General features: G+C 43.2%; 1 protein-coding gene across 2 annotated transcripts in view; it reads right to left on the reverse strand.

Annotated features, from left to right (window-relative positions):
• Nucleotides 1-26,062, reverse strand: part of RRAS2 (RAS related 2) — a 32,056-nt gene extending 5,994 nt beyond the window's left edge. The window contains exons 1-3 of one of the 2 annotated variants that reach the window (XM_053392181.1): nucleotides 25,691-26,062; nucleotides 546-633; nucleotides 12-114 (exon numbers count right to left, since the gene is read on the reverse strand). In XM_053392181.1, the coding sequence (XP_053248156.1) occupies nucleotides 12-114; nucleotides 546-633; nucleotides 25,691-25,795 (296 nt within the window). In that variant the 5' untranslated portion in view covers nucleotides 25,796-26,062. Of the gene's footprint in view, nucleotides 1-11; nucleotides 115-545; nucleotides 634-25,018; nucleotides 25,143-25,690 lie in introns of those variants that run through there. The other variant, XM_053392191.1, reaches the window with a different exon arrangement.
• Nucleotides 26,063-26,322: the final 260 nt, after the last annotated feature.

Raw genomic sequence — 26,322 nt, forward strand, 5'->3', positions numbered from 1 at the left:
TTTTGCCTTACCTTCCTCTATCTGTGACTGAGAAAACAAGCAGAAAGCCTTCTCCTGTCCGCATGTACTGTTCCCGCATAGCTCCAAACTCCTCTTGGCCTGCTGTATCTAGGACTAAGCAAATCAAGAAGCTAGTTAATTTTACAGGCTAGCAAGGTAGTGTGTGAGAGAGGGGGGCGATGTGCCTTAAAGCAGCAGAGCTCAGGAAGGGGCAGATGTTGTTCCCATCCCATGCCTGCCCTGTTTAACCTTATAAATTAACCCTACACCACAGCCTAGTGTTGGCAAGCCAGCAATTTAATATACAGATACCTACATCTGGTTAAGCATCTAGCTTCTATATTAAGAGGTTGAAAACTGTACCACAAAAAAAAGGGAGAAAGGCTTGGCCTAGTAAATGGCTAGATCACAAAGTTATTACAGTCTCTATACAAAGTTAAGGAAAATCAGTTTTAGTACCTGTATCAACAGGAGAGCAAACATACATTCTATAGGCCAGTGCAAATTCTGTAGAGGGTCAATCATCATCAACAACAACAACTTACTATCCAATCTTGCTGCCCTCTCATCTATCACACATTGTTTTGTGTAAGAATCTTCAATTGTTGGATCATAATCTGTAACGAAGTAGGACTGCAGAGAGAAAAGAAAAAACAGAGTTACTTTTAAGCCCATAGCACCCGTCCATCTGCATAGAGAATGAATGCAACCTTTGCTGACGCCTGGCAAGTTGTTTCCTGGGGACTGATATAGCCATAAACAATGTGAAAACTAGCGCTAATACGCCCAGGAACCTCACCAAAATGCTGGAGAGGGTGCACCTCCACAGGCACATACCTCCACATGTGGTGGGAGTGCCCCAAAATCCAACTATTCTGGACAACAGCCATACAAGAAATATGTAAAATAACTAAGCAGGTATTAGACATCACCCCAGAATTGGCCCTACTAAACATCTTCCAAGACAACAATGCCATTTACACCTCAAAGAACTCATAACCTACCTACTTTCAGCAGCCAGAAACACCATAACCAGACACTGGAGAGACCTATCAGGAGTAAGCATGGACCAATGGTACCAAATAGTATGGGAAACAGCCCTACTAGAAAAATTAACCAATAAACTGAAACTGACACGGGGACAAACAGAAGAAGATGCCTTTGTGGACGCCTATGTGGCTCCCATTACCACATACACAGCCCAACAAGACAATGACAATAATCCACCAATAGCATACAAATCAATATGGCTAACCTGATCCAAAACACCCACCCACCCCACTCACACACAAAAACAAAGATCACCACAGCCAATCACAAACAAACAACCACACCCTAGGCCAACCCCAACCTCTCACCACCAAAGAAACACAAATAAACAGCAGAGAACCTGCACGAGCAACGCTGACACCAAACCCTACATACATTAAGCAAAATAGAAACATCGCCACCCAACCCCAGCCCCCCATCTCCCCCCCCTTCCCCCCCCCAATGTCTCAACAAATGAAACTGATTTTTAAAATGTTACATGGAAAAAATACGAGAGACATTACACATACTTCTGTAAAACAAGAAAATCTTTAATAAAAAACAAAACAATAATGTGATCATATACCCACCCCCAGGGTGAGCAGCAAGATTGTGAAAAAGAAATGGTTCCAGGATTACACTAAGAATGGTGATACTACTATAGTCTAGCTATATAGATGTAACTGACAATGCAAGATTAATCTGGAATAATTTGTGGAGAAATCCGATTTAGATAACCAAAAAATTTCAGAGGGTTACATTCCAGAATGTTTGTATCACTGCTACTCAGGAATGGCTGAATTATAACCAGCCACATGGGTTCCTATAGGCAGCAGTCTTGCTTCCCTAACAGTGCAGTACAACTATGTGGGTTACATAAAGATGCTGAGCTTAGTTCCAAGTGCTGCCACCACCTGTCTCTTCACTTTTCACAACCAAGGTCCTGCATATCCAGGATTTGACTTGGAATTGTAGGTGAGCCAGCAGAAACCAAGTCCAGACTAAAGCAATGACTTTTAGCAGGCCCAGGGGACTGGAGAGCAAGAAAGGAAGATATGGACACACTGCCACGATTAGGTTCTTTGACTGCTCAGGCTCCGAGTTCCAGGGTGCTCTTGAGTTCTGAAGTTTTGATACAGCAGTGTGACTAGGATCACTTTGTACAAATTCCAGTCTGACAACCTTTTGGTGTTCTCTAGGACCAATACATTCTTGTTGGCAGTAGCAAAGCTTTAAGTACTTGAAAATTTGGCGGCCTACCTGCTGGTGAGAACAAAATGATGGGAAGCAATCACTGCTGCATTGGATTCGCATTCATTTGTCAGGTGCTTTAAGACAACATAACTTGCAGTCACCCACAAGCATTAAAAAGATAGAGCTCAAGAAGCCAGGAAAGCAACAGAGCCACACACATACCATCTCGCCAACCACCACTGCTGAGTGTAAGCTGTGAGGGGGTGAGTTTATGCAGAGTGATAAGCAATGCAATCAGGGGCACAGACCCTAGCATATTAATCCCCCCCCTCTCTCTCTCTCTCTCTCTCTCTCTATATATATATATATATATATATATATGAGAGAGTTTAGTATTGCTTTCTGATATTATAAATATTTTTATATTTAAGCAATTATGCAGTGAAAGAAAACATTTGAATATTTAAGTTTAGGGAAGTTTTTAATATTTAATGCTGTATTATTTTTAGCACTTGATTGGGAGCCACCCAGAGTGGCTGGGGAAACTCAGCCAGATGGGTTGAGTATAAATAAATAAATTATTATTATTATTATTATTATTATTATTATTATTAAGTTCAGTACATTTTTTTAAATGGCAAAAACCTGCTGTTAATGCAACATCAATATGAAATAAATAATAAATAATGATGATGATAGTAATAGTAATAGAATTTATATACTGCCCTATACCCGGAGGTCTCAGGGCATTTCACAAAATAAAAAAATAGAAAACCACAAAATACATAATCAAAATAAAAAGAACAATCCAATAACCACCCCCATATGAACACTTATACATGCATACAGATCATCCCGTGTATACATTTAGACAGATGATATGAACACTGGGTGCAATGCCTGCCCATCTATGTGAAAGTAAGGTCCAGTCAGAGCCCAGAATCCAGCTTCTTGGAACTTCTGGCTCTCGAGAGAAGAAACCTCCTTACAGTCAGGAAATATGTGACCTAGAAATGAGCACCAGTACTGTGTAGTCTGTGCTTCAGGTGTGAAAGTGTCTAAGGCCAAAACTACAGTCAAGAAAGGGCAGTATAGCTTACGGTTCCCCTCTGAAGGAAGTCGAGTTGTTCTAAATTAAACTCAGAATGCAAGTTAGGGAGTAAAAAGCTTGCTTTGAATCATGTGCTTTAAGATTGCTACACATACCAAGGAAACAAGTAATTCAACAGCCACCCCACAAGGAAGCCATCATAAAAATACTTCTAAGGATGATCATATATGGAAGCACTCCCACCCCAGGAGGGAACACGACTTGACAGCTGTAAATGAAGGGAGGAAAAAAGGCATTTCATTGAGATGAAAGAGAAGCAACAACAGACCTGGCAAGAGCTCGCAGACAGAGGGTGGGAAGTGAGGAACGGTCAATGCAATCATGACAAAGATGACAATGCAACAGTCCCTCTCTGACCAAAAGGGCTGTAACTATGAAGTCTTTCTATAGCTTCATATTCATGACTCCACAAGCTGTGAATGAGTCATTTAATCAAAATTGTTTGACTAAACCTGTCAGAACAGATGTTAGGATTATTCACAGAATTTAGTTCAAAGCTCAAGTTATTACACAGGGACTTTCCTGGTGTGGTTGTCTGTCAGTCGTTCCTACCTCCCACTCTTCTTCCAATTTATGTAACATGAAGGCAACCATTCTGACAACCATTAAGGGCCTGGCTTCTTTGCTCATAGGTGAGCCCAGGAAGGTAACCTCTACAGAGTTTCAGCAAGACACTGCAAGTTGTGGACAGGCCTTCAAATAGAGCAGCCTGACTCAGGTATAAAACAGCTACACTGGCTTGCCCTCAGCAGTCGTTAGCAGAGCATAAAGCAACATACACTCAAACATTTGGGGCCTTTGAAACTTTTGTACGCTTTTATGGCCAGCGGACAAAACAGAAACACTGGAGATACTATAAAGTACTGGAGACGCTGGAGGTGTACCACTCTGTAGCAGACCTTCCAAGCAGCATCACAGAAGTTCAGCCTCAACAACATGCTGACAAAATGATAGCTGAACTAGTCAGTTTTCTTAAAGCTTGACTCTACCAAAACTGAGAACTTTTTCCTCCTACCCCTTACCATCACTTTCAGTTGTTCTTGATAATATTGATGTTTGTTCACCAAGTTCAGAATCTTTAAAGAACTTGGATACTTGACTTTATTAACATTTTAATTTATTCTTCTGTTTCCTGCACTGAATGGAACATTCTTCTTGTTGGTTCTCTTTCTCTCTTAGCCTTTCCACTCCGACTTCAATCCTGCTGCTTGCTATTTTCAGCTCATATTATTCCTTTGCACCAGTTTCTTCACTGGATCCCCTGACTTTAAAAGTTATTGTACTTGCTTGAAATGTCTCCACAGTTTCCTCCTAAATATCTATCTGCTCTTTTCTTCCTATACACTCCTCCCTGAACTCTACAACTTTCAAGGTACCAATATTCTAACTCAACTCGCTGTTGATCCCTTACCTGTGTTTCCACCCCACCCCACACAGCTACTTTGGAATGCCCAGTGACATCCATTTTAGAATCTCTATAAGACATCTCATTGGCTTCTCAACCCTTGATGGATCCCCTTACCTCCCTGATATCTTTTATTTTAACTTTCTCCAAAGTCAGGATTCAAGTCTCCTTGAAGAGGTGGGATATAAATACATTAAATAAATAGCTAGCTGTTATGGTATAAGCATACAAGCAGGGCCCATGCTATGTTTGCTTTTGTAAAGCACCTAGCAATTTTAGATGCTTTATAAAAACAGAGCAAAACCCCAAAATATAGGTTGCAATCTTGTAACCAGGTATGAACTGGCAAAAAGCAGCCATCATCACTCTCTCAGCTTCATATTTTTTTTAACTTTCTGTATTCCCTCCGAGTATGAAATGGCTTTCTGAACAAAAGCTCTCTTAGAATTTAGCTTTAGCCACTTGTTGACGAGAGCAGTAAGGTAGACAAACAGACCTCTTTGGGGAGGGAAGAAGAAGAAGAAGAAGAAGTAGTTTGGATTTGATATCCCGCTTTATCACTACCCTAAGAAGTCTCAAAGTGGCTAACAATCTCCTTTCCCTTCCTCCCCCACAACAAACTCTCTGTGAGATGAGTGAGGCTGAGACACTTCAGAGAAGTGTGACTAGCCCAAGGTCACCCAGCAGCTGCATGTGGAGGAGCAGGGACGCAAATCCGGTTCACCAGATTACGAGTCTACCGCTCCTAACCACTACATCACATTGGCTCTCTGAGACTGGGTACCGTGTTGTTTTCACATGCTCCCACCAACCACATTTCTGATTACAAGAAGCCAAATCAACAGGGTTTCCCCTGAAACGTGTAGAGTGGATGTGGAACAAAGCAATCCCCCATCATGACCACCACAATGAACTGGACCCAGTACCATGTTGTCAATCAATGCAGTTGGAACAGCATTGGGGTGGTATGATCAGAACTACTGTCTGCCTTCCGTCAGAAAAACAATCTCATTGCCATATTCTGAGTCAACTGAAGCTTCCGAACACTACTCAAAGGCAGCCACAACTAGGGCACAGTACACAATATAATTTGGGTGTAAGTAGAGTATAGAGTATGAATAACCATGGCCAGGTCTGTTTTTTCCAGAAAGGGAAGCAGCTGGCATAATCAACTGAAGAGAGACCCTGACCACTGCTGCCACTTTGACATCCCATAGTGGCACTCAATTACAAAAGGAGTCATACACGGAAAACTTGATTTTTAAGGGGAAATGCAGCCCTGGCCAAATGTAACTCCAAATCCTTAACTGCTTTTACTTCTGTATTTTCAAGAAGAATCTTTAACCCTCACTGACCTTAGGTTTGCACAATCACACTATACACCTTACTGAGTTATAGCACCCAATTATTGAATAGTTAACACATGTTCATTACTTATGCAAATCCCCAAGACAAAGCAACAGACTAAATAAGGAAGACTAGCTATCTTCAGCCCATTAACAGTGAAAACATGGGGGCACCAATGACATCTCTGCAATAGAAGGTGTGACTTTAGGGCCACATATGCACTACACATTTAAAGTAGTATCATACCCGTTTAAACAATCATACCTTCTCCCAAAGAATCCTTGTTACAGCTGGCAGGTGTTGTTAAGAGAGGCCCATTGAAAATTTATGTTTTAAAAAAGAGAACACAAGAGACACACATGCACAACCACACACAAAAGGAAAAGCAAACACAAAATCATCCTCACATTCACACGACAATCAACACCAATGCATTCAACCTAATTTGCACATAAAGATTGATCTATGCCATCCAAATGTCTGTATGCATTCAAACCAAATATGCTCAGTTGTAGCAAGGGCATTATGGTATTTAGACCATTGATGGTGAGCATTTACCCTTCTAAGCTCAAAGTCACTTAGCAACCATATAGGCTCATAAAATCCATTGTTGTCCTGCCATTCGTCCCCATCCTGCAGGGATATAATTTAAAAGGACACTAACACCTGCAAATATCAATGATTTTGCAAGTACAATATTCATAGGGACAGCAATTTCAGACCAAAAAGGAGATATCACTGGACAATATAATAAATGAGCCTTGCAGCAGGGAGCAGCCCTCATGGCGGCAGCAATGTCATATACCTACAATGAGTTATTTCCAGAATTTTAGTTTCAGTATCTACCTGAGGCCTTCTAGCTGATGCGCTCAACCACATTAGAGCCCTGTCCATCCTAGCTTATTAAAGCTAACCAGGGTGGGGTGACTGAACAGGCACAGCACTGCAAGTATCCTATCCACATCCTCAGGCCATTTTAACTAGAAATGATCCTACACCAACCACACTAATGCTCAGGTTTTAAACATGCTGCCTACTTGGGATAATTAAGACCTTTAGGGAGATGCCTCAGTTTCAACACAATGGGTGGTTGCATTACCATAACTCTCCTACTCAGATCAAAGTCCATGTTAAAAAAACACACTTTATTCTCAATATTTTAAAGGTTCATTTCTCCACCCAACAGCTTTCCTACAAAGCAATACATGTTTCACATTCATGCAAAGTCACTGCCATGGTGGCATGCAACCAGAAAACATGAGTACCTATTTTCCTGGAGTCAAAGCAGAAGGCAATGCTACACAGACAGTTAGAAAGACACAGAGAGCAAAGATTTGGTTTGTATCTGTTCAGGCAGAAATTCCCCCGTTTAAAGTATAAACCTCGTAAGTGGCAGGAGAAACTGTATTTTTAGAATTAGTAAGCACAACAAGCTGCCTTTGATATTCTAATGCAACTTCAAAGTTACAGTATTTCAAAGAGCGAGTTGTCTGCCAAAAAAGAGAGGCCTCACAATGTATGCATTTTGTTTTTTAGATCAGCATAAAGGGAGGGTAAGAGAAAAACTACCCTGAATTGGCACTTGAGTTCTAGGAAGTCAGGCTCATTCTGCAGCAACAACTACAATTGTGTCTTACCTCAAGATCACATTCCTCACATTTTGCGTGTTTCAAGGACAGTTTAAAAATACATGTAAGGAGCAAAAAGCCATAATTGGCTTTGTGCATTGAAAAAATATCAATTTAAGACTACTGCTTTGGGCACCCTAGTCATTAAACACTGGAACAAAGACCGCTCATATTGACCCAGTTTCCCTAACCCAAGTTTTAGAATGGCAAGAAGCTCTCAAGCTTCTATTTTGGGGTGGGGGACTATAGAAAAGCAGCACAAGGCTGCTGGTTTTTTGGCAGGTGTAACTCCTGCAAAGAAGGGGGGGGGACTAATTCAGATGTCACAAATTGCTTACATATAAAAGGCTGCATCTAGGTTCTAATTGCTTTTATATCTTCTGCCCAGCAAAATCCATTAAGTAAATATAATGTGAGGGCATACAAAAGATATGAGGTCAAAGGCTACCTGAACACATTTATTTGAGCCACCAATCACATGGTCTATAGCCATATAGCATCTGGTTTCAAGTCACTCTTGGATTCCCCCCTCCACCCCCAATGAAAAGAAAAATGCTTTGTCCCAGAAACAGTGGTACTTGTACAGAAATGAAGCATTTCAGAATAGCAAGTCTAATTAAAGTAGTTGATTAATGGCTGGTTCTTACTATTGATCAATCCTCTGACTAGGGTTCATTATGGACTTTCTCCCCTGAGACTATGCATTCAATTACATGTTGCTCATAAAGATCATCCCTGCTATTGATAATAATTCACCTAAAAGAACTCAGGATAAAAAAAGAACACTGGATTAGATTCATAATATTTATAAAAATAGGATACCAGTGAAACAAAATCAGTGTCTATGCCTCACGTCCCACATCCTTTCATAAGCATGCCAAAGTCACAGGTCAATTATTTCTCAGCTCTAAACACACACACACAGAGATTCTTGCAAAGCTTTTACTATCTAGGGAACAATTTGTAAAGTACAACCAATTCACATAGACAGAAAACAACTAATACTATCCTTACGGTTGCAATTAGCACTGGGATACCTTGCAGAACTGAAGCAGCAGCAGGTTGAGGACAGCCAATGTGGCAAACATTGGGAATGAGAACCCCTGTGGTTGGGATACCGTCAAGAATACCCAGACACTTACCCTACCTGCTAACGATTGCAACCCATGGCTAGTTGTAACATCAGCTATCTGCATGCAGCTATCTATGACTGTTCTTATCCTCTCAGTAAAGGCAGGCAAGCACTGCAGATACTGAAGAGGGATCCAGGCCTCTTTTCTACAAATACCTGGATAAGCAAAATGCCCCCCATGTCTTTACTTTCCTGGGTATGCTTCCATGTCCAAATCAGAAGCATAGTGTTAAGCCCAAGTCTACCTACCTTAAGGAGAATAGCTCCAGAGCACACATGGGCAGATTCAAGTTCATTTTATATGGATGTCTTATCCTTGGTTTCCAATACATATTTATGGGCGTATAATTCTGTGTTTGATTAAATCTAAACTGGAACCAGCATTTTATTTTTCAAATACTTACAAGGCTATTCCAAAAGTTAAGTCCACAAAGTCACTAGGAAACAACATTTTAACAGACCACTTGCCCATGTGCATTTTGCCCAATAACTCGAAGTGCATCACCAACCTATGAAAAGAGGAGGAGAAATCAAGAGACCAAGAACCAATTTCATTCCAGCACACATCACTTTCATCACATCAGTGAACTTTGGGATCTCACATTGCAGTGGCGCCCAGTGCGACACCAAAATTCGCCTCATCGTGTCTGGTGCTCCATTCTGAATCATGCTTGCGGCATCCCCTGCAGCAGCATCAAGGCTCCATGCCTAGTGTGACCAAACCAGCGGCGCTCCCCTAATTCCACCTCTGCCAACATGGTAGCAATTTCTACCTATTGTGAGCAACCATGCTTGTGCATGTGTAAGTACAGGAGAATCCTCACTTATGTGGGGGCTCCATTCTGGTTCGCACACAAGTGGGGATTCCCCCATTCCAACCCTGCCCCAGTCCATTCTGCCCCACCACCCCCTGCAGCGCTGTTTTCAGTGTGTGTGTCAGTGGGCCCACATATGTCACATGCTGACCGTGAGCAAGTGGGGAGATGCCTGTAGTCAAGAACACTCTGTCACTCTGTGGGCTAAGATTCAGATTCACACATGCTTAGGGATGAGGGTGCTAACAGAAGCCGGCAACCGTCTTCCTCACCCCATATTTTATTCATGCAAGTGTTTAAAAGCTCTTTCTGTCACTCCTTGCTGCTTCTACATCTACCAACGAAGCAGACCTGACATTTTTCTTGTGGTGCTACTGCTTTTCAGCTACAAGTGGCAGGACCTTTATTTCAATAATCCTTTATTTCAGCATTATTGTTAGTCTGAATGGAATTTCAAAAATGCCAGTCAGGTCAGAGTTTATTCTAACATGCAGAGAGGCATTTTTTTAATTTATTTTTTTTACAGTTGGGTGGGTGAGGACTGTTCAGTAGGAACTACATTTTTGTGTAGCTGGACATGAGGTTTAATAAAACATGAGGTGGGTGAGAAAATTATAAGAAGTAAAAAGTGAAGAATTTTGTACTGTGTCAAGTCCTCCCCGTGGCACCCTTACTTACACATCTTCTCCAGGCCACTTTCCCCTTCTTTCCCTGTTGCTTACCCCTCCTCCCTCTTTCCTCCATTGTCACTTTCCATTTCCTTCCTTCCAAAAAGAGTCCCAGGACTGTTGGCGAGAGTTGTACCAAAATTGTTTTCTGCAGGACAGCGGAAGCTTAGAATAAATGTTTAGCAACTGGTGGTAACATAAAATTTATGACACTCTGATGAAAACATCTGCCTTCAGATATTTATTCTTGCCTACCAAGAACCAGTTGCGACAAAGTATATTGTGGAAGGACCACCTGGAAACCCATCAGATGGACATTCCATACTTCTGCCATAGCATCTGTTCTCACAACATAGCCATCCTTTGAAAACCTGTTTTGGCTGGTGCATCTTCTGCACTCTATCAAACGATTTGTGCCAAATGCATGCTTTGAATGTAGCACGACAGAACTTGTTCCATTGAAGAAAGATTTATGCATGTGAAAGGGAACTTTCCCCCTCTTCTCCTACTTTGCAGCCCCTTAATCTGTTACAGGGGTTACCCCAACTCTCCAGAGCAGATCTGGTGAGGGCAGGGAGAACATAAGGGGGAAAGTTCCATTGCTCAAGCATAAATCCTTGCTCTAATTGGGACAAGTGCATTGGATACCATGAATAGATGAATCGGACAGAAAGATCATTGACTCTTTATGCTCCAACCAGAACAGATTAGTTACTGTTGACCCTTGCTTCTTTTATGCTTCACATTCCTGAAGAACAGGTTGTTTTTTTTAATGACTAAGCATTAGTGGAGAAATTAATATTTATAAAGACTCTGCCTCAACAGAGTGTGGTTAGTTCCCTATGTCATTGTTTGCTGGATCAGACTTTGCTAAAATGATCAGAACCACTAAGATTAAGTTAACAAAAGGTATTAGTACAATGTCTGATGACACTAGAGATAAATACACAAATCAGAGAGATTACTCTAACATCATAGTGACTAGAAGCATACACTGGGAATGGGAGTTGACAAGCAGCTTTATTCTCTTTACTGAATGGTTCCCTCTCCCCATGCTGAGCCACAAATTATACGCTGCCATTAACAGAATGAACTGCTCAGTAAGAAATTGTGTAAAAACCTTTATCTACTGTAAGCCACACAACAGTCAAAAATACCTTAACCACTTTTTTCCAAAAGACTGCAAGAAGTTAACAACGCACATTGCTGCTGTTGAAGTTCGGGAGCCCACTATGGCTTTGTATTAACCAATGCCCTACTCCCTGAGCAGAAACTCAAGACTTCCTTAGCCAAGTGTGTCTGGTACCATTCCAGATGGGAATGTAAATACCTGCAGTTCACAGCCAATCACTTTACAGTTACTACGACGTTAACATAATACAAATAAACACGTTTGGTTGGGCTAATGAAGTGTTACAACTGGACAATCTCCAGATGAAGAGTAAACCTATCAAATTTGGAAGTATCTGCATGAAAAAGCTCTAGAAAGTCAGATGTAACCACTGTTATCTATCAAATTCCAGAATAAAAGGAGTAATACTAGGAACTTCAAAAACAAGCAAAACTTACACACACACAAGATTTCCAAGAACCATGAATGTATCGGAGAACCAGATGTCTACAAGTAGCCACTATAGGGATGTTTGAGCACTGCGCATGCCATGGGTTTGGGATTTTTTGGAAATATTGGTGCTGGGTGGGCTTCCCCTCCATAACTATATTAAGTAAAGTTCTAGTGCTGATTGGATGGTGTTCAGTGTTGATGCATGTAGGGCAATTTTATCTTGAAAGTTTAAAACTATAAACGTTGACCACTCAGCTTTGTTTTTATCCACAGCTCCGCAATCAATATAGATCTATGCAAAGTAGTTTGTAGTTACAAAAAGTGAGAGTGGCTCACCATGCCTACTGATTTCAGAGCCATAGACCATTAAGTCTAGACTCCAGGAGTAAGCCAGATGTGAAGCTTGCATTACAAAACTCCACTAAAGACTTTCCTACTTTAAGAGTTCAGGGCACATGAAGGGAATCAGTCAGATAATCAGGAGAAAATTCATCCCCTTTAATAGCAACAGATGTTTATTAAGATAGTTACTGCTGGGGGCTTTCCAGAAAGGTACTTCCCCTTGAGGGCTCCTGCCCCAACTTATTTTCATTTCTTGTTATTTGCATGAGTAAGTTCCCACATGTGAGTTGTTCTCAGGTTACAGATAACCTGTCTGAAAGCCTTGCTGAGGATCTAAAAGTAGAAGAATGAATGGAGAAGAGAATGCAATGCATAGACACACAAGCCTCTGAATACTAGAATGGCCTTCAAAGGGGCTCTTTACTTCAATACAGCTCCAGGGTCATAAGGTTGCCAAGTCATCTCACAAAAATGCCCTGCTCAATATTGGAGCTTATAATAATAGTGATAAACCCAAACCATGTAATAAAAAAAAACAAGGCATCTGGAGCTTCTAAATTTTGGATTTATTTGAAATATAAAATGCCAGTCAACTGCTAGCAAGTACTTATTTCATACTGCATAGTGCAGGCATAGGCAAACTGGGCCCTGCAGATGTTTTGAGACTACAACTCCCACCATCCCTAGCTAACAGGACCAGTGGTCAGGGATGATGGGAGTTGTGGTCCCAAGACATCTGGAGGACCCAGTTTGCCTATGCCTGTCATAGTGCATTGTCTTCTGGATCACCACTTCCAGGAATGCCCCTTTTAATTACACATACATCTTTTAATTATACATACATACACACTTGCACCTAGCCAGATATAAAACTATAATTGTTAAATCTACAAAGAGATCATTTCCCAGTTGGACTAGGCTTGCTGCCCAGAATGAGCACCACTTTCCAGACCCGGTGTGGACCGTTAGCACATGAGAGGTTTCTACAGCAAGAACTCATAGGAACTGAGACAGGAGGAGATAATGCATTTGTTTGCTATTGCAGGCAGCCCAATTTCCATGAGCAAAGGAGAAGGAATGCTTAACATATAATAAATGCTCCCAAGCTTAACATGTATTTGTTGGTCAAATGAAAGCTTGCCTGTAGCAGCCATACAACTGGGTATTGGTGCCTCTGAGCTCCAGATTAAACTACTTAGAAGTATTTTAAGAGAAGCTTCTACAGAATATCAAACAGAAGAGAATCTCAAATGTACACTGGTTATTATGTTCACTTTCTATAAAAGTTATCAGTTTAAATTGTGTGTGTGTGTGTGTGTGTGTGTGTGTGTGTGTGTGTGTAAGCAAGTACTATTTCTGTTGAGACATCTGGTGAGCTGTCAGCTGTGCACTTGTGCCACAGAACTAGCTCTGAGAGTTGTTGTTCGGCACTTTTTTTGCTTTTGGTAAATGAAAGAACACAAAGTTAGCATCTATGAAAGTGCTGTATTGCAGGGGAATAGACTCTTGGACTGAATGTGGCCTTCCAGGCCATTCTACCTGTGGCCCTCAGGACTCTCCCCATGCCATGCCCCTCCTTAAGTGCTCTGCACCCTCCTTAAGTGTTTTTGCCTGGGTTTAACCTGTTCTTGAACTACTGTTGTGCCTCTTCCCTGGATGAAGGATGAAGGGATGAGGGGTGTAGAAACTTATGACTAGAATGGAGTTGGTTGTCCAAAGGCAAGGGTCACATTCCTTGCTTCACCCAACACTGGATGGAGCTTTGCTGTCTTTTTAGAGAAGCTACCCAAAAGTGTACACACTCCAGCTTTACCTATTGGCCTCTTTAATGATCAAACCCAAAATCAGATCGCTAATGTGTGTAGCCCACTTATTACCTATTTGGAACGGAGAGCTAGAAATTAATCCTTCATTGCAACATGTTGCAATTTGAGCACTTCTAGAGTTGCCAATTTTTGAAAGGGGTAGATGCTTTTGAGCCTTTTTAACAATCACACAGCAGGCAGAAAAACAACAGCAGCTTTCTCCATTGCCGTACTTTCCATAAGGTACAAATTTACCTGTTGATTTCTGCCATTTGTGCAGCTGTCACAATGTTTAGCCTTTAGCCTCTACCCCTCCCCCTTTCGACAATGCCCCCTCCCCCTTCCTCACTCACTTCTACTTCACCTTCCAAATCACCACTGGAAAATTCCTGCAAGAGGTTTGTTGTCTAGGATAAGGAACTCATTATAGCACATCTCTCAAACGCACACTCCTATGCATCCAGGACACGCAGTAAGGACAGCAACTGCTATCCAAGCACACCGATTTTCTCCACACACACTGCACTTTTTAAAAGGTTGTTTCAACACATTGTTAACCAAGAGGCAAATTCAGCTCCTTCCATACTGTGACATTCCAGATGGGAGAAGGTACAGAGTATTATCCCCTTGCTTAATAAAGGTCAGTGGAAGGCAAGCCTCTTGACAGCTTGATCTTCCTTAAGTATACCAAGAAGAAGTGGGGAAGAAGAGGAGGATTGTTTTTCCTGCTCCCTTCTCTCCAACAGCAGGTTTGCTGTAATTATAGGGCACGAAACCAAACTATTAAAGCACTGACAGCTGTCACCCTGTAGTTGGAGGAGTGCTGTGGCTGTGCATAAAGGATAAACACTGCTATCTGTATGAAGGAAGTCTACAATCGAGTGCTTGGCCCATCCAGCACACAGGTATGTGCACTGAGGTCCCATTTAGTTGAGTGGCAGCCAAGCATATTTTGGGTGCTCTCTCTCACTCTGTTATTTGTTCAGTCGTTTGGTGCAAATTATCCCATTTGCACAAAGTTGGCATGCTCAACTCACTCCCTTCACAGCTTCCAAGCTTTGCTAGCAGAAAATCAATTCCAATGTATCCTTTCAGAAAGGGTTATATAACAAACTCTTACATGTTTTGAAATAGCTCGAGCTTTCTCAAATTCATAAAACTGTTTAAAATATCACTGCAAAGTCAAACTTAGCTTTGAGAGCTCATCAGGACACCTATTTAAAGCTATGTTGCTCATCCAAGCTCTAACCCTCACCCCTACAGATTTACCTCCCAAACTGGTGAGGATCGTCCAAAAAAGCCCAATGTGCAGTTCTGTAGACAAAAATGGCATTCTCTTGTTATCGCTCTTTATCAATTCCCATCTAACAAACAAAAGACCCTTTTCAAGAAGGCAGGATCTCCAAACCTCTTGGGTTGCAGCTTAAAGTAGTAGTGGAAGGACATGCTTGAGTTAACTACAAAATGAATGGAATGCAGCTTGCCAGGGAGTTACCAGATTAACCCCAAAGGGAAGTGGTCTGACTATATAGTGCCATTTTACTACCCTGACTCGCTAGAAAAATTTGTGTTTTCATACTGAAAAACTGAAACTATCTTAATATAGCTACAAACTTTTGAAATTGATGCACAGACATGTCACTGGCAATACCCATTACAACACATACCTGTTTATAGAGCTAACGTGGTGTTCGCACGTGAATTTACAGCCATCACTTGCCAGAGGCTCATAGGCTCTACAAAGGGGATTTAATTGTCATTAAAAAAACAAAGAGTCAACAGATTTTCTTTCTACCACTCATTGTTCTAAGCATCCCTTGCTGCCTTTGGTGAGTTCCAGGTCTCTTTGCAGCCGGAAAGGGGAATGTTCCCAGTACTCTTTATAGAGCAGAGGTCAGCAAACGTACCACACCTCAGGCCGGTGTTTCCAGCGCCGATCGCGCGGGGGAGCGCGTGTGCACACACTATTTCCAGCGTACTTCCAGGTCAGAGGAGCACCAGAAATAGCTTGTGTGCATGTGCACAGACCTCCTCTGACCCGATGTGCACCAGAAATAATGCTTGCACATGCGCCCAAGCCATTTCCAGTACTCCTCCGACCCAGAAGCGGGCAGCCGCGCAGCGCAGCGCTGGTAAGAGCAGGTGGTGGCAACGGGCCGCGGGGGTTACCACGGATCAGATAAACGAGTCCCTTGGGCCTTATCCGGCCCGCAGGCCTTAGTTTGGGGGCCCCAGTTATAGAGGCTCCACGTTCCTCAGAAGCAGTGTGAAAATTCAGCGGCAATCCACCACTTCACTGCCCATCTCCAACTGGGAATAAGGCTACACCTCATCCATTCATCTTTAGAACATTTCTAATTTACCCTTCATCATAACTGATTTCACTGAGACATAATACAATTGAAACTCATCGCCATTACACAATAAGAAATTCACTTAAAAGCAAGACACATAAATATAATTAGTGGATGCAGTGCAGACGTGCCGGAACTCACCACGAACACCTCCCTTGCTCTCTTAGAATAGCAGGGGCACCCACCTGAGTTCCAGCAAGTTCCGGCTGAAAAAAAAGCCTGAGTGGGTGTATGAAATGAGTATTATCCACTTCTGTGCAGAAAATACCTCAATTGAAAGTTGCCTCACACACAATTCACTCCATGATTGTTATAATTTGCTGTAAATATAAGGCTGGTGCCGCCCCCTACATACAAGAAAAATATTCTCCGATCTTTCAAGTGGCACAGTCTGTAGCAGTAAACATGGATCTCTTTTGAACTCTGAGCCCTCTGGTTCTATCTAGTTAGCAAACTCTCCCCCAAGCATTACCACATCGTTAGTTGGTGCTGTAGCAGTTAACTGCGTAAGTTGCAATCCAAACTTCTGTTTTGTTTGTTTAAATGACAATCACTCAGTCCTTCTGATACAGGGTGTTAAAGCTTCCTTTCAAGAGGCATGGATTGCAACCAAAAACCTCCACTGATATTTTTAGCTAAGTTTTAACAAGCTTTAACCACTTCCTTTACCCCATCGCAACAAACCTGTTCAAAAAACAATGCAAAGTTTCAAAACTGCCTGCTTTTTAGAAGGCCCCTTAAAGAAGAGGTCACTACTTCTGCAAGGCACGAGGGCATCTTGTGCTCCTTGAAGGAAATATATAAACATGGCAAGATCAATAGACAGATTCCACTTCTGATTGAACATCATTACTGAAGCTGGCAAACCAGGAGCTCTTAAATTGATGAATATATTAAGCTACCTTATTTAAACATGGGTCCCTCCTGAAACAGCTCTCATGCAGCCCAGCTGTCCAAGAACCTGGAGCCTCCTACACAGAGCCTGTGTGTTCCAGATAGTTCATATGGAATATGAGGCTCCCAGAATCAGTCCTGCAGCAGATGTAACAGTATGATTGTGATAGCCAAGAAACATGGATATCCCTTGGAATCAGACAATATACAGTGTGAAAGTATGGTAGGTGTTAACTGCCAGTCTCTAATAAAGAAATTCACGATGTCTTGTGGCTATTGCTTAACCAGAAGAGCCTCTTGTTTGGGGACACACACACTATTTTGACCCCTTTCAGCTTTTAGTCTAGTCACGTGGCACCGTGATATACCAATATAACACAATGTCTGAAATAAGAATGGAGTTGTATAGAGGCATTGACCGGTTTCATGGTTTTTCCCGCATCGTGATTTTTGCAAAGTGCGCGCACGCACGCACACACACACATTATGATTTGTGATATATTGCCAGGTCAAAAATTATGCAACTGATATCACAATAGGGACTTCAAACCAGTTTTGGACAATATATCAAGATATCGCCCAGCCCCAATATACATTACCACCTGCTTCAGAAACAGAAATAAGTTGTATCTTATCTGGATAGTCTAAGCTGGATCACCAGTAACAGTGACTCTGGTCAAAATAGTGTGTCAAAACAAACACATGCTTTATAAAAGAGGAATTTTACATATTTAGGATTTGTTGGTTTGCCACATCATGAGAAGAGAAGACTCCCTGGAAAAGACCCTGATGTTGCAAAAGATGGAGGGCACAAGAAAAAGGGGACGACAGAGGACGAGATTCAAATCCACTATCACTGGGGATATTAAATTAACTAGAGCTAATCAGCAGAGTGCACAACAATGAGCTTTTATTATTTATTTCCCACCCTTTGCTGCAAGGTCTCAGGGCAGGTTACATAAACTTCAAAAAATCAAAGCAAGTTTAAAAACTTTTCTTTAACTGCTGTTCTACACATGCAATTTAAAGAAAAATCAAACATGAAGCAACACATTTCTAACATTTTTTTTATTCACAGACAAGTGTACTTTTGGAATATTGCTTCTAATTAATAGCTACAGACTGTTCAATTTAAGCCTAAATGAACTAGGAAGCAAGCAACTGTTTGCAGTTTCCCTTTTTAAAAAAAAAAGAACAGTTGAGGATCCACTAACCCCTATTCCTTTGGGCACAGAAACTCAGAAAGTTAAGAGGGTTAAGTGGGAAGAAAATGCAGGGTATATTGTGACAAACCGGTGCACGACAGCTGGGGGAAAGCTCTGCAGCAGCTGCATGCATTCTATAGCATAACCAACACCACAAAGCAACTTATCCCTACCTTATCCCAGGCTAAAGCAAAGAGTCTATTCAGGTTGCTTTTCCAAGCAATTTGCTGGGATTTGGATATTCAAGAACACCAGCGGCTAATTGCATCTTAGGCAGCTTTGCACTCAGACCCTCAGATTGAAATAGCTACCCTGATCTCAGTTGTGCTTAATTCAGGATGTTCTGGGAATGGAGGAACACTTCCTCCCCTTGGATCAAATTGGAGGTGCGCTCTGCTCTTGCAGATTTGACAGGGGATATCGAAAGTCAGCCATACACAGGAGTAGATCCTTCGGAATTTACGAAAGCAACAAACTTAAGTGACATGTTATATTGATGGTTCTGGCTCACAGCATGTCTTAGTTGCATACCGCCTAGTGGTCACAGGAATTTTTCCAAAGTAAATATTCCCAAGAAAATAAACAAGAAAATAGATGTGCCTATTACAGAAGAAGCATCCAAGAATACTTCTTCCATTTCTGGTAGACCTGGTGACTGTGGGGCAGTGAGGTCTGAGCAGACCTGCCTCTTGAGAAACTGGTTATTGCCAGGTCTATTCCTCCATTGTTTCTCAGCAGGCAGACCTGCTGCCTATGCATGGGCATCCAGATTATATATTTCCACCTGCTGCTATTTATTTATTTATTTGGTTGTTTGTTTGTTTGGTTGTTTGTTTCCCCAGGCTCCCTGCACCCTCCTTCCCTGCCCTTAAGGGCACTGCTGCTGCAATCAATGTTACTGCCCCTCCAACAGCATTTCTCTAGAACACACACAAGACAGGGTAATGCTGAACTACACTTCAGGGTTGTTGTGAATATGGACATGGCTTTTGGTTACTTTGCAGAAGGCAAAGCCCCACCTTCTGCAATGTGGGTATAATAAAGATGGACTTTATCTGCATTGGCACTAGCAGGACAATTTTAAACCTTCGGGGGGTGGGGATTGCTATGAAATAAATGCAGGCCAACAGTCCATCTGGCCCAGCATCCTAGCCAAGACGATGCCTATGGAAATGCACAAGCAGAACCTGAGCACAAGTGCACTCTCCCCTGCTGTGGTTTCCAGCAAATGGTATTCAGAAGCATTGCTGCCTCCAAAGTATAGCTAGTAACTACTGATAGCCTTATCCTCCACGAATTTGTCCAGTCTTCTTTTAAAGCCATCCATGTTGGTGGCCACCACTGCATCCTGTGGAAGTGAGTTCCACAGTTTACCTATGTGCTGTGTGAAGAAGCACTTTCTTCTACCTGCCCTGAATCTTTCGACATTCAGCTTCACTGGATGCCCCCCATCGAGTTCTACTGTTAGGAGAGAGGGAGAAAAGCTTCTTCATGCGATGCAGAATTCTATACAGTGGTACCTCAGGTTACAGAAGCTTCAGGTTCCAGACTCCGCTAACCCAGAAATAGTACCTTGGGTTAAGAACTTTGCTTCAGGCTGAGAACAGAAATCACACAGCAGCGGCAGCAGGAGGCCCCATTAGCTAAAGTGGTGCTTCAGGTTAAGAACGGACCTCTGGAACGAATTAAGCTCTTAACCCGAGGTACCACTGTACACTTCTGTCTAAACTGAAAAGCCCCAAATGCTGCACCCTTTCCTCAGAGTGGGGTTGCTCCACCCCCTTATCATTTTGGCTGGCCTTTTCTGAAGGAAACTGCCTCCCCATTGCAGATATCTGTCTCTCATGGACATATTTGCCTTTGGAGAAATCTATTTCCTGGATTTCCTTCTAAGTCATTGCTTTAGGTCAGTTTCATCCCTTATTCCAGTCAGGATCTTTACAGCCACAAAAAGCACAATTTCCTTTTTGGGTGGGGTATTCTGAACTCAGAAGAAAAGCACATTTACTCAGACATAAATCCTACTTCACTCAGTAAAGCTTGCCTCCCAAGTAAGAATGTATTGAATTGCAGGCTTAATTTCTTACAGTATTTCAGTGGTGTAACCAATTAGGAAATTACAAAGTTCAAAGGATCTATACCACTTACTGGAGAAGTAGCTGCACCTCTTATGAGAAAGGTTATGCAGATCCAGTGGGAGTGCCCAAAGTCTCAAGTGCAATCGATTACTGCACCTGTGGAACTGAATATGATCCATGACCTACGCCTACAGCAGCCTTCCCCAACAAGGTGCCCTTCAAATGTTTTGAACTACAACTCCCAGCCAGTATGAGCAATAGTCAGGAATGATGTGAGTTGAATCTGGAGGGTGTAGAGATCTCCTGCATGCCAAAAGAGCATGCTATGAACTAAGTGCTATATTAACTTTAAACAGATAAAGCTAAGTCAAGTGATGCTGCTAGTGCTTTTCCTTACTGCTCCAACAATTAAGCAGTAATCAATCACTGAGATTATCCTGCAGGAACATTGTTAGTTGCTCCAAGAGTTGGCAAGGCTCATTTGACAACAACAAGAAACCAAACCATTAGTGGTGTCATCAGCCCAGTCCTATAGAATACCCTGCCAAAAGAGATTCAGTGGGTGCGTTCTGAGCCAAGTTTTAAATGCCTGCTGAAAACTTTTCTATTTCATCAGGCTTATGCAGGAATTCTTTCCACAATAGTTACCTGATTTCTGATTTTAACTTCTCATATAGTTATTGTATGGTGCCATGCACAATTGCTGAAAGCCACTGACATTTTTAAACGAATAGTGAAATATAATTATTTTAATAAATAAATACATAAAACAATGGAAGCTGCTGTTTGTTGCAGCTATGACTATATGAATTTCATATATTCACATTTCATCTTCTTGCTGCTTAAATCCATAACAAAAATGAACGAGAACAAGAACTTCAGTCTAGTATGACCAGGACAGGCTAGAAGATGAGGATGTGGCACTGATACACTCGTAGTGGAATGCTGCACAGGGGCATGGCAGCAATGAAAATTTGCAGTCGACGCAAAGTTTCATATATTAAAACCTAAAACAACACCTGCCTCTGAATCCAGCAGCAAGCTACATCTACTCCCAATGGCAAGACACTCTTTGCACTGTTAAGAGGTCACACTGTGGATCTGGACACCGCTCAGCAAGTGCCAAGTTTTATACACTCCTGGGATGTTTCACACAATTAGTTCATTCTTGTCTTCCCTGCCAGAAAGATGACAGTGTCTCTTTCCTCCCTCCCCTCCCAGCTCTTGCTACAGAAAGGAACTGGGGTTAGTTTGTACAGTAGTGATAACTTTATCTAGCCCTGGAGAGACCCTGGCTTACAGTTAGAAGAACTAAATGAATGTTTATAGTGGTTACAGCATCAATTATGAAGAGACTTGCTACTTGGACAATGAATGCATTGTGAAATGCTTGGCATGATTAAGGGTACCATGAACACACACACCCCAAAAAATGATCTAGATTTCTCTGCTGTTACTATGAAGCCACTGTCCAGGCTAACTAACCTTACAACATTTAAGAAAGTCAGTTTTTATTGCTGCAGCAGAGGGTGAAGGTGTTTGTAAAATAACCTTGGCTGAGTAATCGCAATACAACACTCAGCTTGTGTAGCTTTAGTCCATAGTGATGCATTGCTATTAAAGGCAGTTGCTGATGACAGGTACAGTTGTGCTATTACTATGCAGTGTGGACAAAGATTGCCACCAAAGCAAGCACAGCTGCACTTTCACAGCAGCCAGCTTTCAGAAGAGAATTCTGTATGCACTGCAAAGCAATTTCAAGGCACAGGGCTTTAGGAAAGCCATGATACTCCTGCATCCGAGCACCTAGGTTAAGCCCCCCAAATCCCACTGTAGATGGGCTGTGTTATCTGGCAAAGGTTGTGCAAGTACATCTGAGGATTCACTAGCGCGTTATATCAGACCTTTATCATTACTCACAGGGTTTCACATGCAATGAAAGCAGCAGCCTTACTAAGCATTGCCCAAGAGCAAAGTAGAACATTTTGCCACTGTGTATGTTCCCCTTGTACCACAGCAACATGAAATCACACGTCAACTTGCACTAAGTGCTATACAAGTTACATCAAAAGTAGAACTAGAAATGTTCTACTTCGCCTCAAGCCTAGACAAAGCAAACTGAGCTTAGAGTACTTTAATTGGCTATGGTGAGCAAAACTTATTTGAAGTCAATTAAGATGTTTGCCTGAACAAAACTTTCAGGAAATCAGCACATAGCTGATTGGAGCATATTCGGAAACTCAATACACATATTTTAGCTCACCATTAAAAAAAATAAGATACAGAATAGCTCACTTATTCCTCATTTCTATCTAGAAAGCAACTCAGATTGCTTTTGATGCTGTGTTGCCTGAGTGAAATCTAATGAGCAGTATCAGCTCATCAGCGTAAGGAATTTAAAGTCAATCGTTAAATCCAGCTGCTCTGATCTCATCTAAAGTCACATGTACTTTGATAAATGCAGGTATGTAGATTTAGTTATTTTAATGGCACAACAGTGGAGGCTTACTGCACTAAATTTTGAAGTATGATTCTGTGTACTCTTTTGGCCTCACTGTGTCAAAAACCAACTTTGGAAACCAAGTGATGCATCTAGCCCACAAAAGCTTGCATCCCTGCTAGCCTTTATGGTGCCATAAAACCAAAGTTGTTTTGGCCACAGCAGACTGACATACCCACCCCTCTGGAATGTAAAACTACACAGGGGGATATATAGCCATAGTCAGCATCCAGACAGTACTATCTATGGAAACTATACAAAGTCTGAATGGTAATCTGTCAACTGTAGCTTCAGCCATGCAGGGATAAACTAATTATCTCCATCCACTGGCAAATATCCACCAATAAGCCGCACAAAATGGGATTACAATTATTCTAAACCCAGCATTTCAGAAAAGGCAAGCTATTCAGCTCTTTGCTACCATGCAACAGCAGTAGAAGACAGCAGACATTCAAACTGATGAACAAACCCAACATTATGTGTAGATGACCATAAACAGCCCTTTAACTCAAAGCAGGGCTGTAAATAGATACTTTTATGGTTGCACTTTGGCTTCCATTTTTTTCTCCGTCAGTCAAAATGAAATCAGAAGAGAGTCAGAACACAGCAACCATCAGATACATTTCAATTCTGAGCGTGCTTACTCAAAAGTAAGTACCACTGTGTTCAATGGAATTGACCCAGTAAAATTTGCATACTCTTGCAGGCTTAAACAGGAGTTCATTATTTCAAATCCTAGATAAAGATAAGTTTGGGGGTGCATTTTATACATTCCATGAACTAATCTAACAGTTTTCCTATCTTCAGAATGTGGCCGTACAAGCAATAGGCTTCAATTTATCTTTCAATGGGGCTGTGGAATTCTTCATTAATATGCCAGTTGAGTTAGAGACAGTGAAAGACATATGCAAATAGTATGAAGTGCCTGATGGCTGCCCTGAACTAGTAGTCACAAATTTTGTGCTCCAAGTGCAAAGCTGCACAGAATCAACCTGTCTTTTCCATATCCATCTATTGCAAAATGACCTAAATATGATACAGAATCTAATATTTCTACTACTTCTTCCAAGCAGATAAAAATCATGCTTCCCAAGCATTAACAATTCCCAACAATGCCAGATCACCTTAGCTGAAACACTCGACTTTTCTGTGCACAACCAACAGACCACCACCCTCCTTCCCATCCCCTCTACGGCAACATAACCTCAGCCGCCTTATACTGCCTATATAACAAGAATTTTATTTCCTGTCCCTAGTTTACCCTCAACATATGCACACCGATATTTTGCAAGCTCCTTTGAGGTTTTACTGCAACCAAGGAGCATATAAATGTTCTGAAATAAATAATAAAAATAAAATACACACAAAAGACATCCTGAAATTGTTACTTTGGTAAGAAACCATTTTCCTCCCACTTCGACACATAAACGTGGAAGGCACACTTCAGTTCAAGGTCCTCGTGCCCTACAGGGCTTGGATACACTGAACAAGAGCAGTCAATCTCCTCATCCATTCAAAGCCTTAAGCAAACATTACATCAAGGCTGAAAACCTTAAATAAACATTGCATCAAGGGCTTTTTTTATATAAGTGTTCAGCCTTTTTTCTCCGTTTCCTTTTAAGCAGCCGCTTCCACTTTATCACAAAGTATTTTCCTACTTATATGCCCTCAGGCAGATGCCAATACTCTCCTACGCAAATAATACGTACCTAGCTCAATAAGCATTACCTCTTTAGGAGAGGTTACCTGGGCAGAGGTAACAAGCCCGTCACCTGCCAGAAGCGGGATTAAGAAGGAAGAGAGGTTCTTAACGCATCGCCTTTGCTTGGAAGGATTTTGTTCCATCAAGTATGATGTAAGCAAAAAGTCAAAACATCTTTGAACACACGCCAAAGCTCATTGGCTGCCAACGCGGCCGGTTCCCAGACAGCGCTTAAAGGAACATACCTGTTGCAAAGCAAATTCCTGGAAAGGCATCCGAGAGCAGAGATTTCGCGCCGACAGAGCCTGAAGCTACGGGAAGCAGCCTCGGCGGCCGGCGGGCTTCCTCGGAAGTAAACCCCGCCGAGTTTGGGGGGCACTTATCCAAGGAAGGGGCACGCGGCAGCGCCCAGGGGACGCACCCACATCCATTCCGAGATCGCCCAGCCGCGCGGAAGCAACGGGCCGAAAAACGTCTCGCAGAACGCGGCCGCCCCGTCGAAGTTGGCGCGGGGAGCAGGACCCAACCAGCGACACACACACACACACACACACACACACACCCCGCTCCCAGGCCCCCAGGAGCAGCGTCGCCGCCAAGCCAGCGGGCAACCCCTTCCTTCGGCCCCAGCCACCCCGTCCAGGCAAAAAGCTCCAGGCTCCTCTGGCCCCGATCAGCGCCACAGGCCTCCCCGGGCAGGAGGCGAGAGGAGCTTCGCCCCTCCCAGCAGCGTCTCCCGTCCAGGCGCGCGCAGGCTCCCCACACGCCCCAAGGGGGCCCCCACCCTGCAGGCAGCCCCGCGGAGGAAGGGGAGGGGGCTTCGGCCGCCTGGCGGGGCCGCCGCCGCCGCCGCCGCCGCCCCACCCTGGCGAAGCACAGCAAGAGGCGCCGCCGCCGCCCCCTCGCAGGCCCCTCACCTGGATGAACTGGATGGTGAGCGCCGACTTGCCCACTCCGCCGCCGCCCACCACCACCAGACGGTACTTTTCCTGCCCCGGGCCGTCCCGGCAGCCAGCGGCCATCGAGGAGGAGCCCAGGCCAGGCGAAGGCGAGCAAGGGGCGCCGCGGGCACCTCCCGGCCCGGGCTAGGGGGTCGCTGGCCGCGGCCGCCGCCTCACCGCTCCGGGGGCTGCCACCGCCACAGGCCCAGCGAGGGGGGACTCCGGCCAAGGGAGGCGCGAGCGAGGAGCGCAGGCGGCGGCGGCGGCTCGGAGGCAGCTGCCAGCTGCAGGCTCCTCCTTTTCGGCGCGGCAGCTGCGAGCAGAGTGAAAGCGGCAGCAGCCCCGCTCCGGCTACAAATGGCCGTCAGGAGGTGGGCGCCGGCATGCAAATAGATTTATGAATATGCATGAGCTGGGCGGGGGCTTCTCCCTTCGCCAAGCGGGGCAGCCTGGCGAGCGCGGTCTTGCTTACACACCGAGGCAGCCGGGGCGGGGGGCGGCCCTCGCACGCGCGCGTCCCCTTTCTCAGTCTCCGCCTCCCCCGCGCCTCAAATTCCCACCGTGAGTTTCTTGCTGAAGGGACTTGCATTTTTTTATATTTCGGGTTT

This window comes from Podarcis raffonei, chromosome 1, assembly GCF_027172205.1.
Source record: "Podarcis raffonei isolate rPodRaf1 chromosome 1, rPodRaf1.pri, whole genome shotgun sequence".
In the NCBI taxonomy this organism is placed as follows: domain Eukaryota; kingdom Metazoa; phylum Chordata; class Lepidosauria; order Squamata; family Lacertidae; genus Podarcis; species Podarcis raffonei.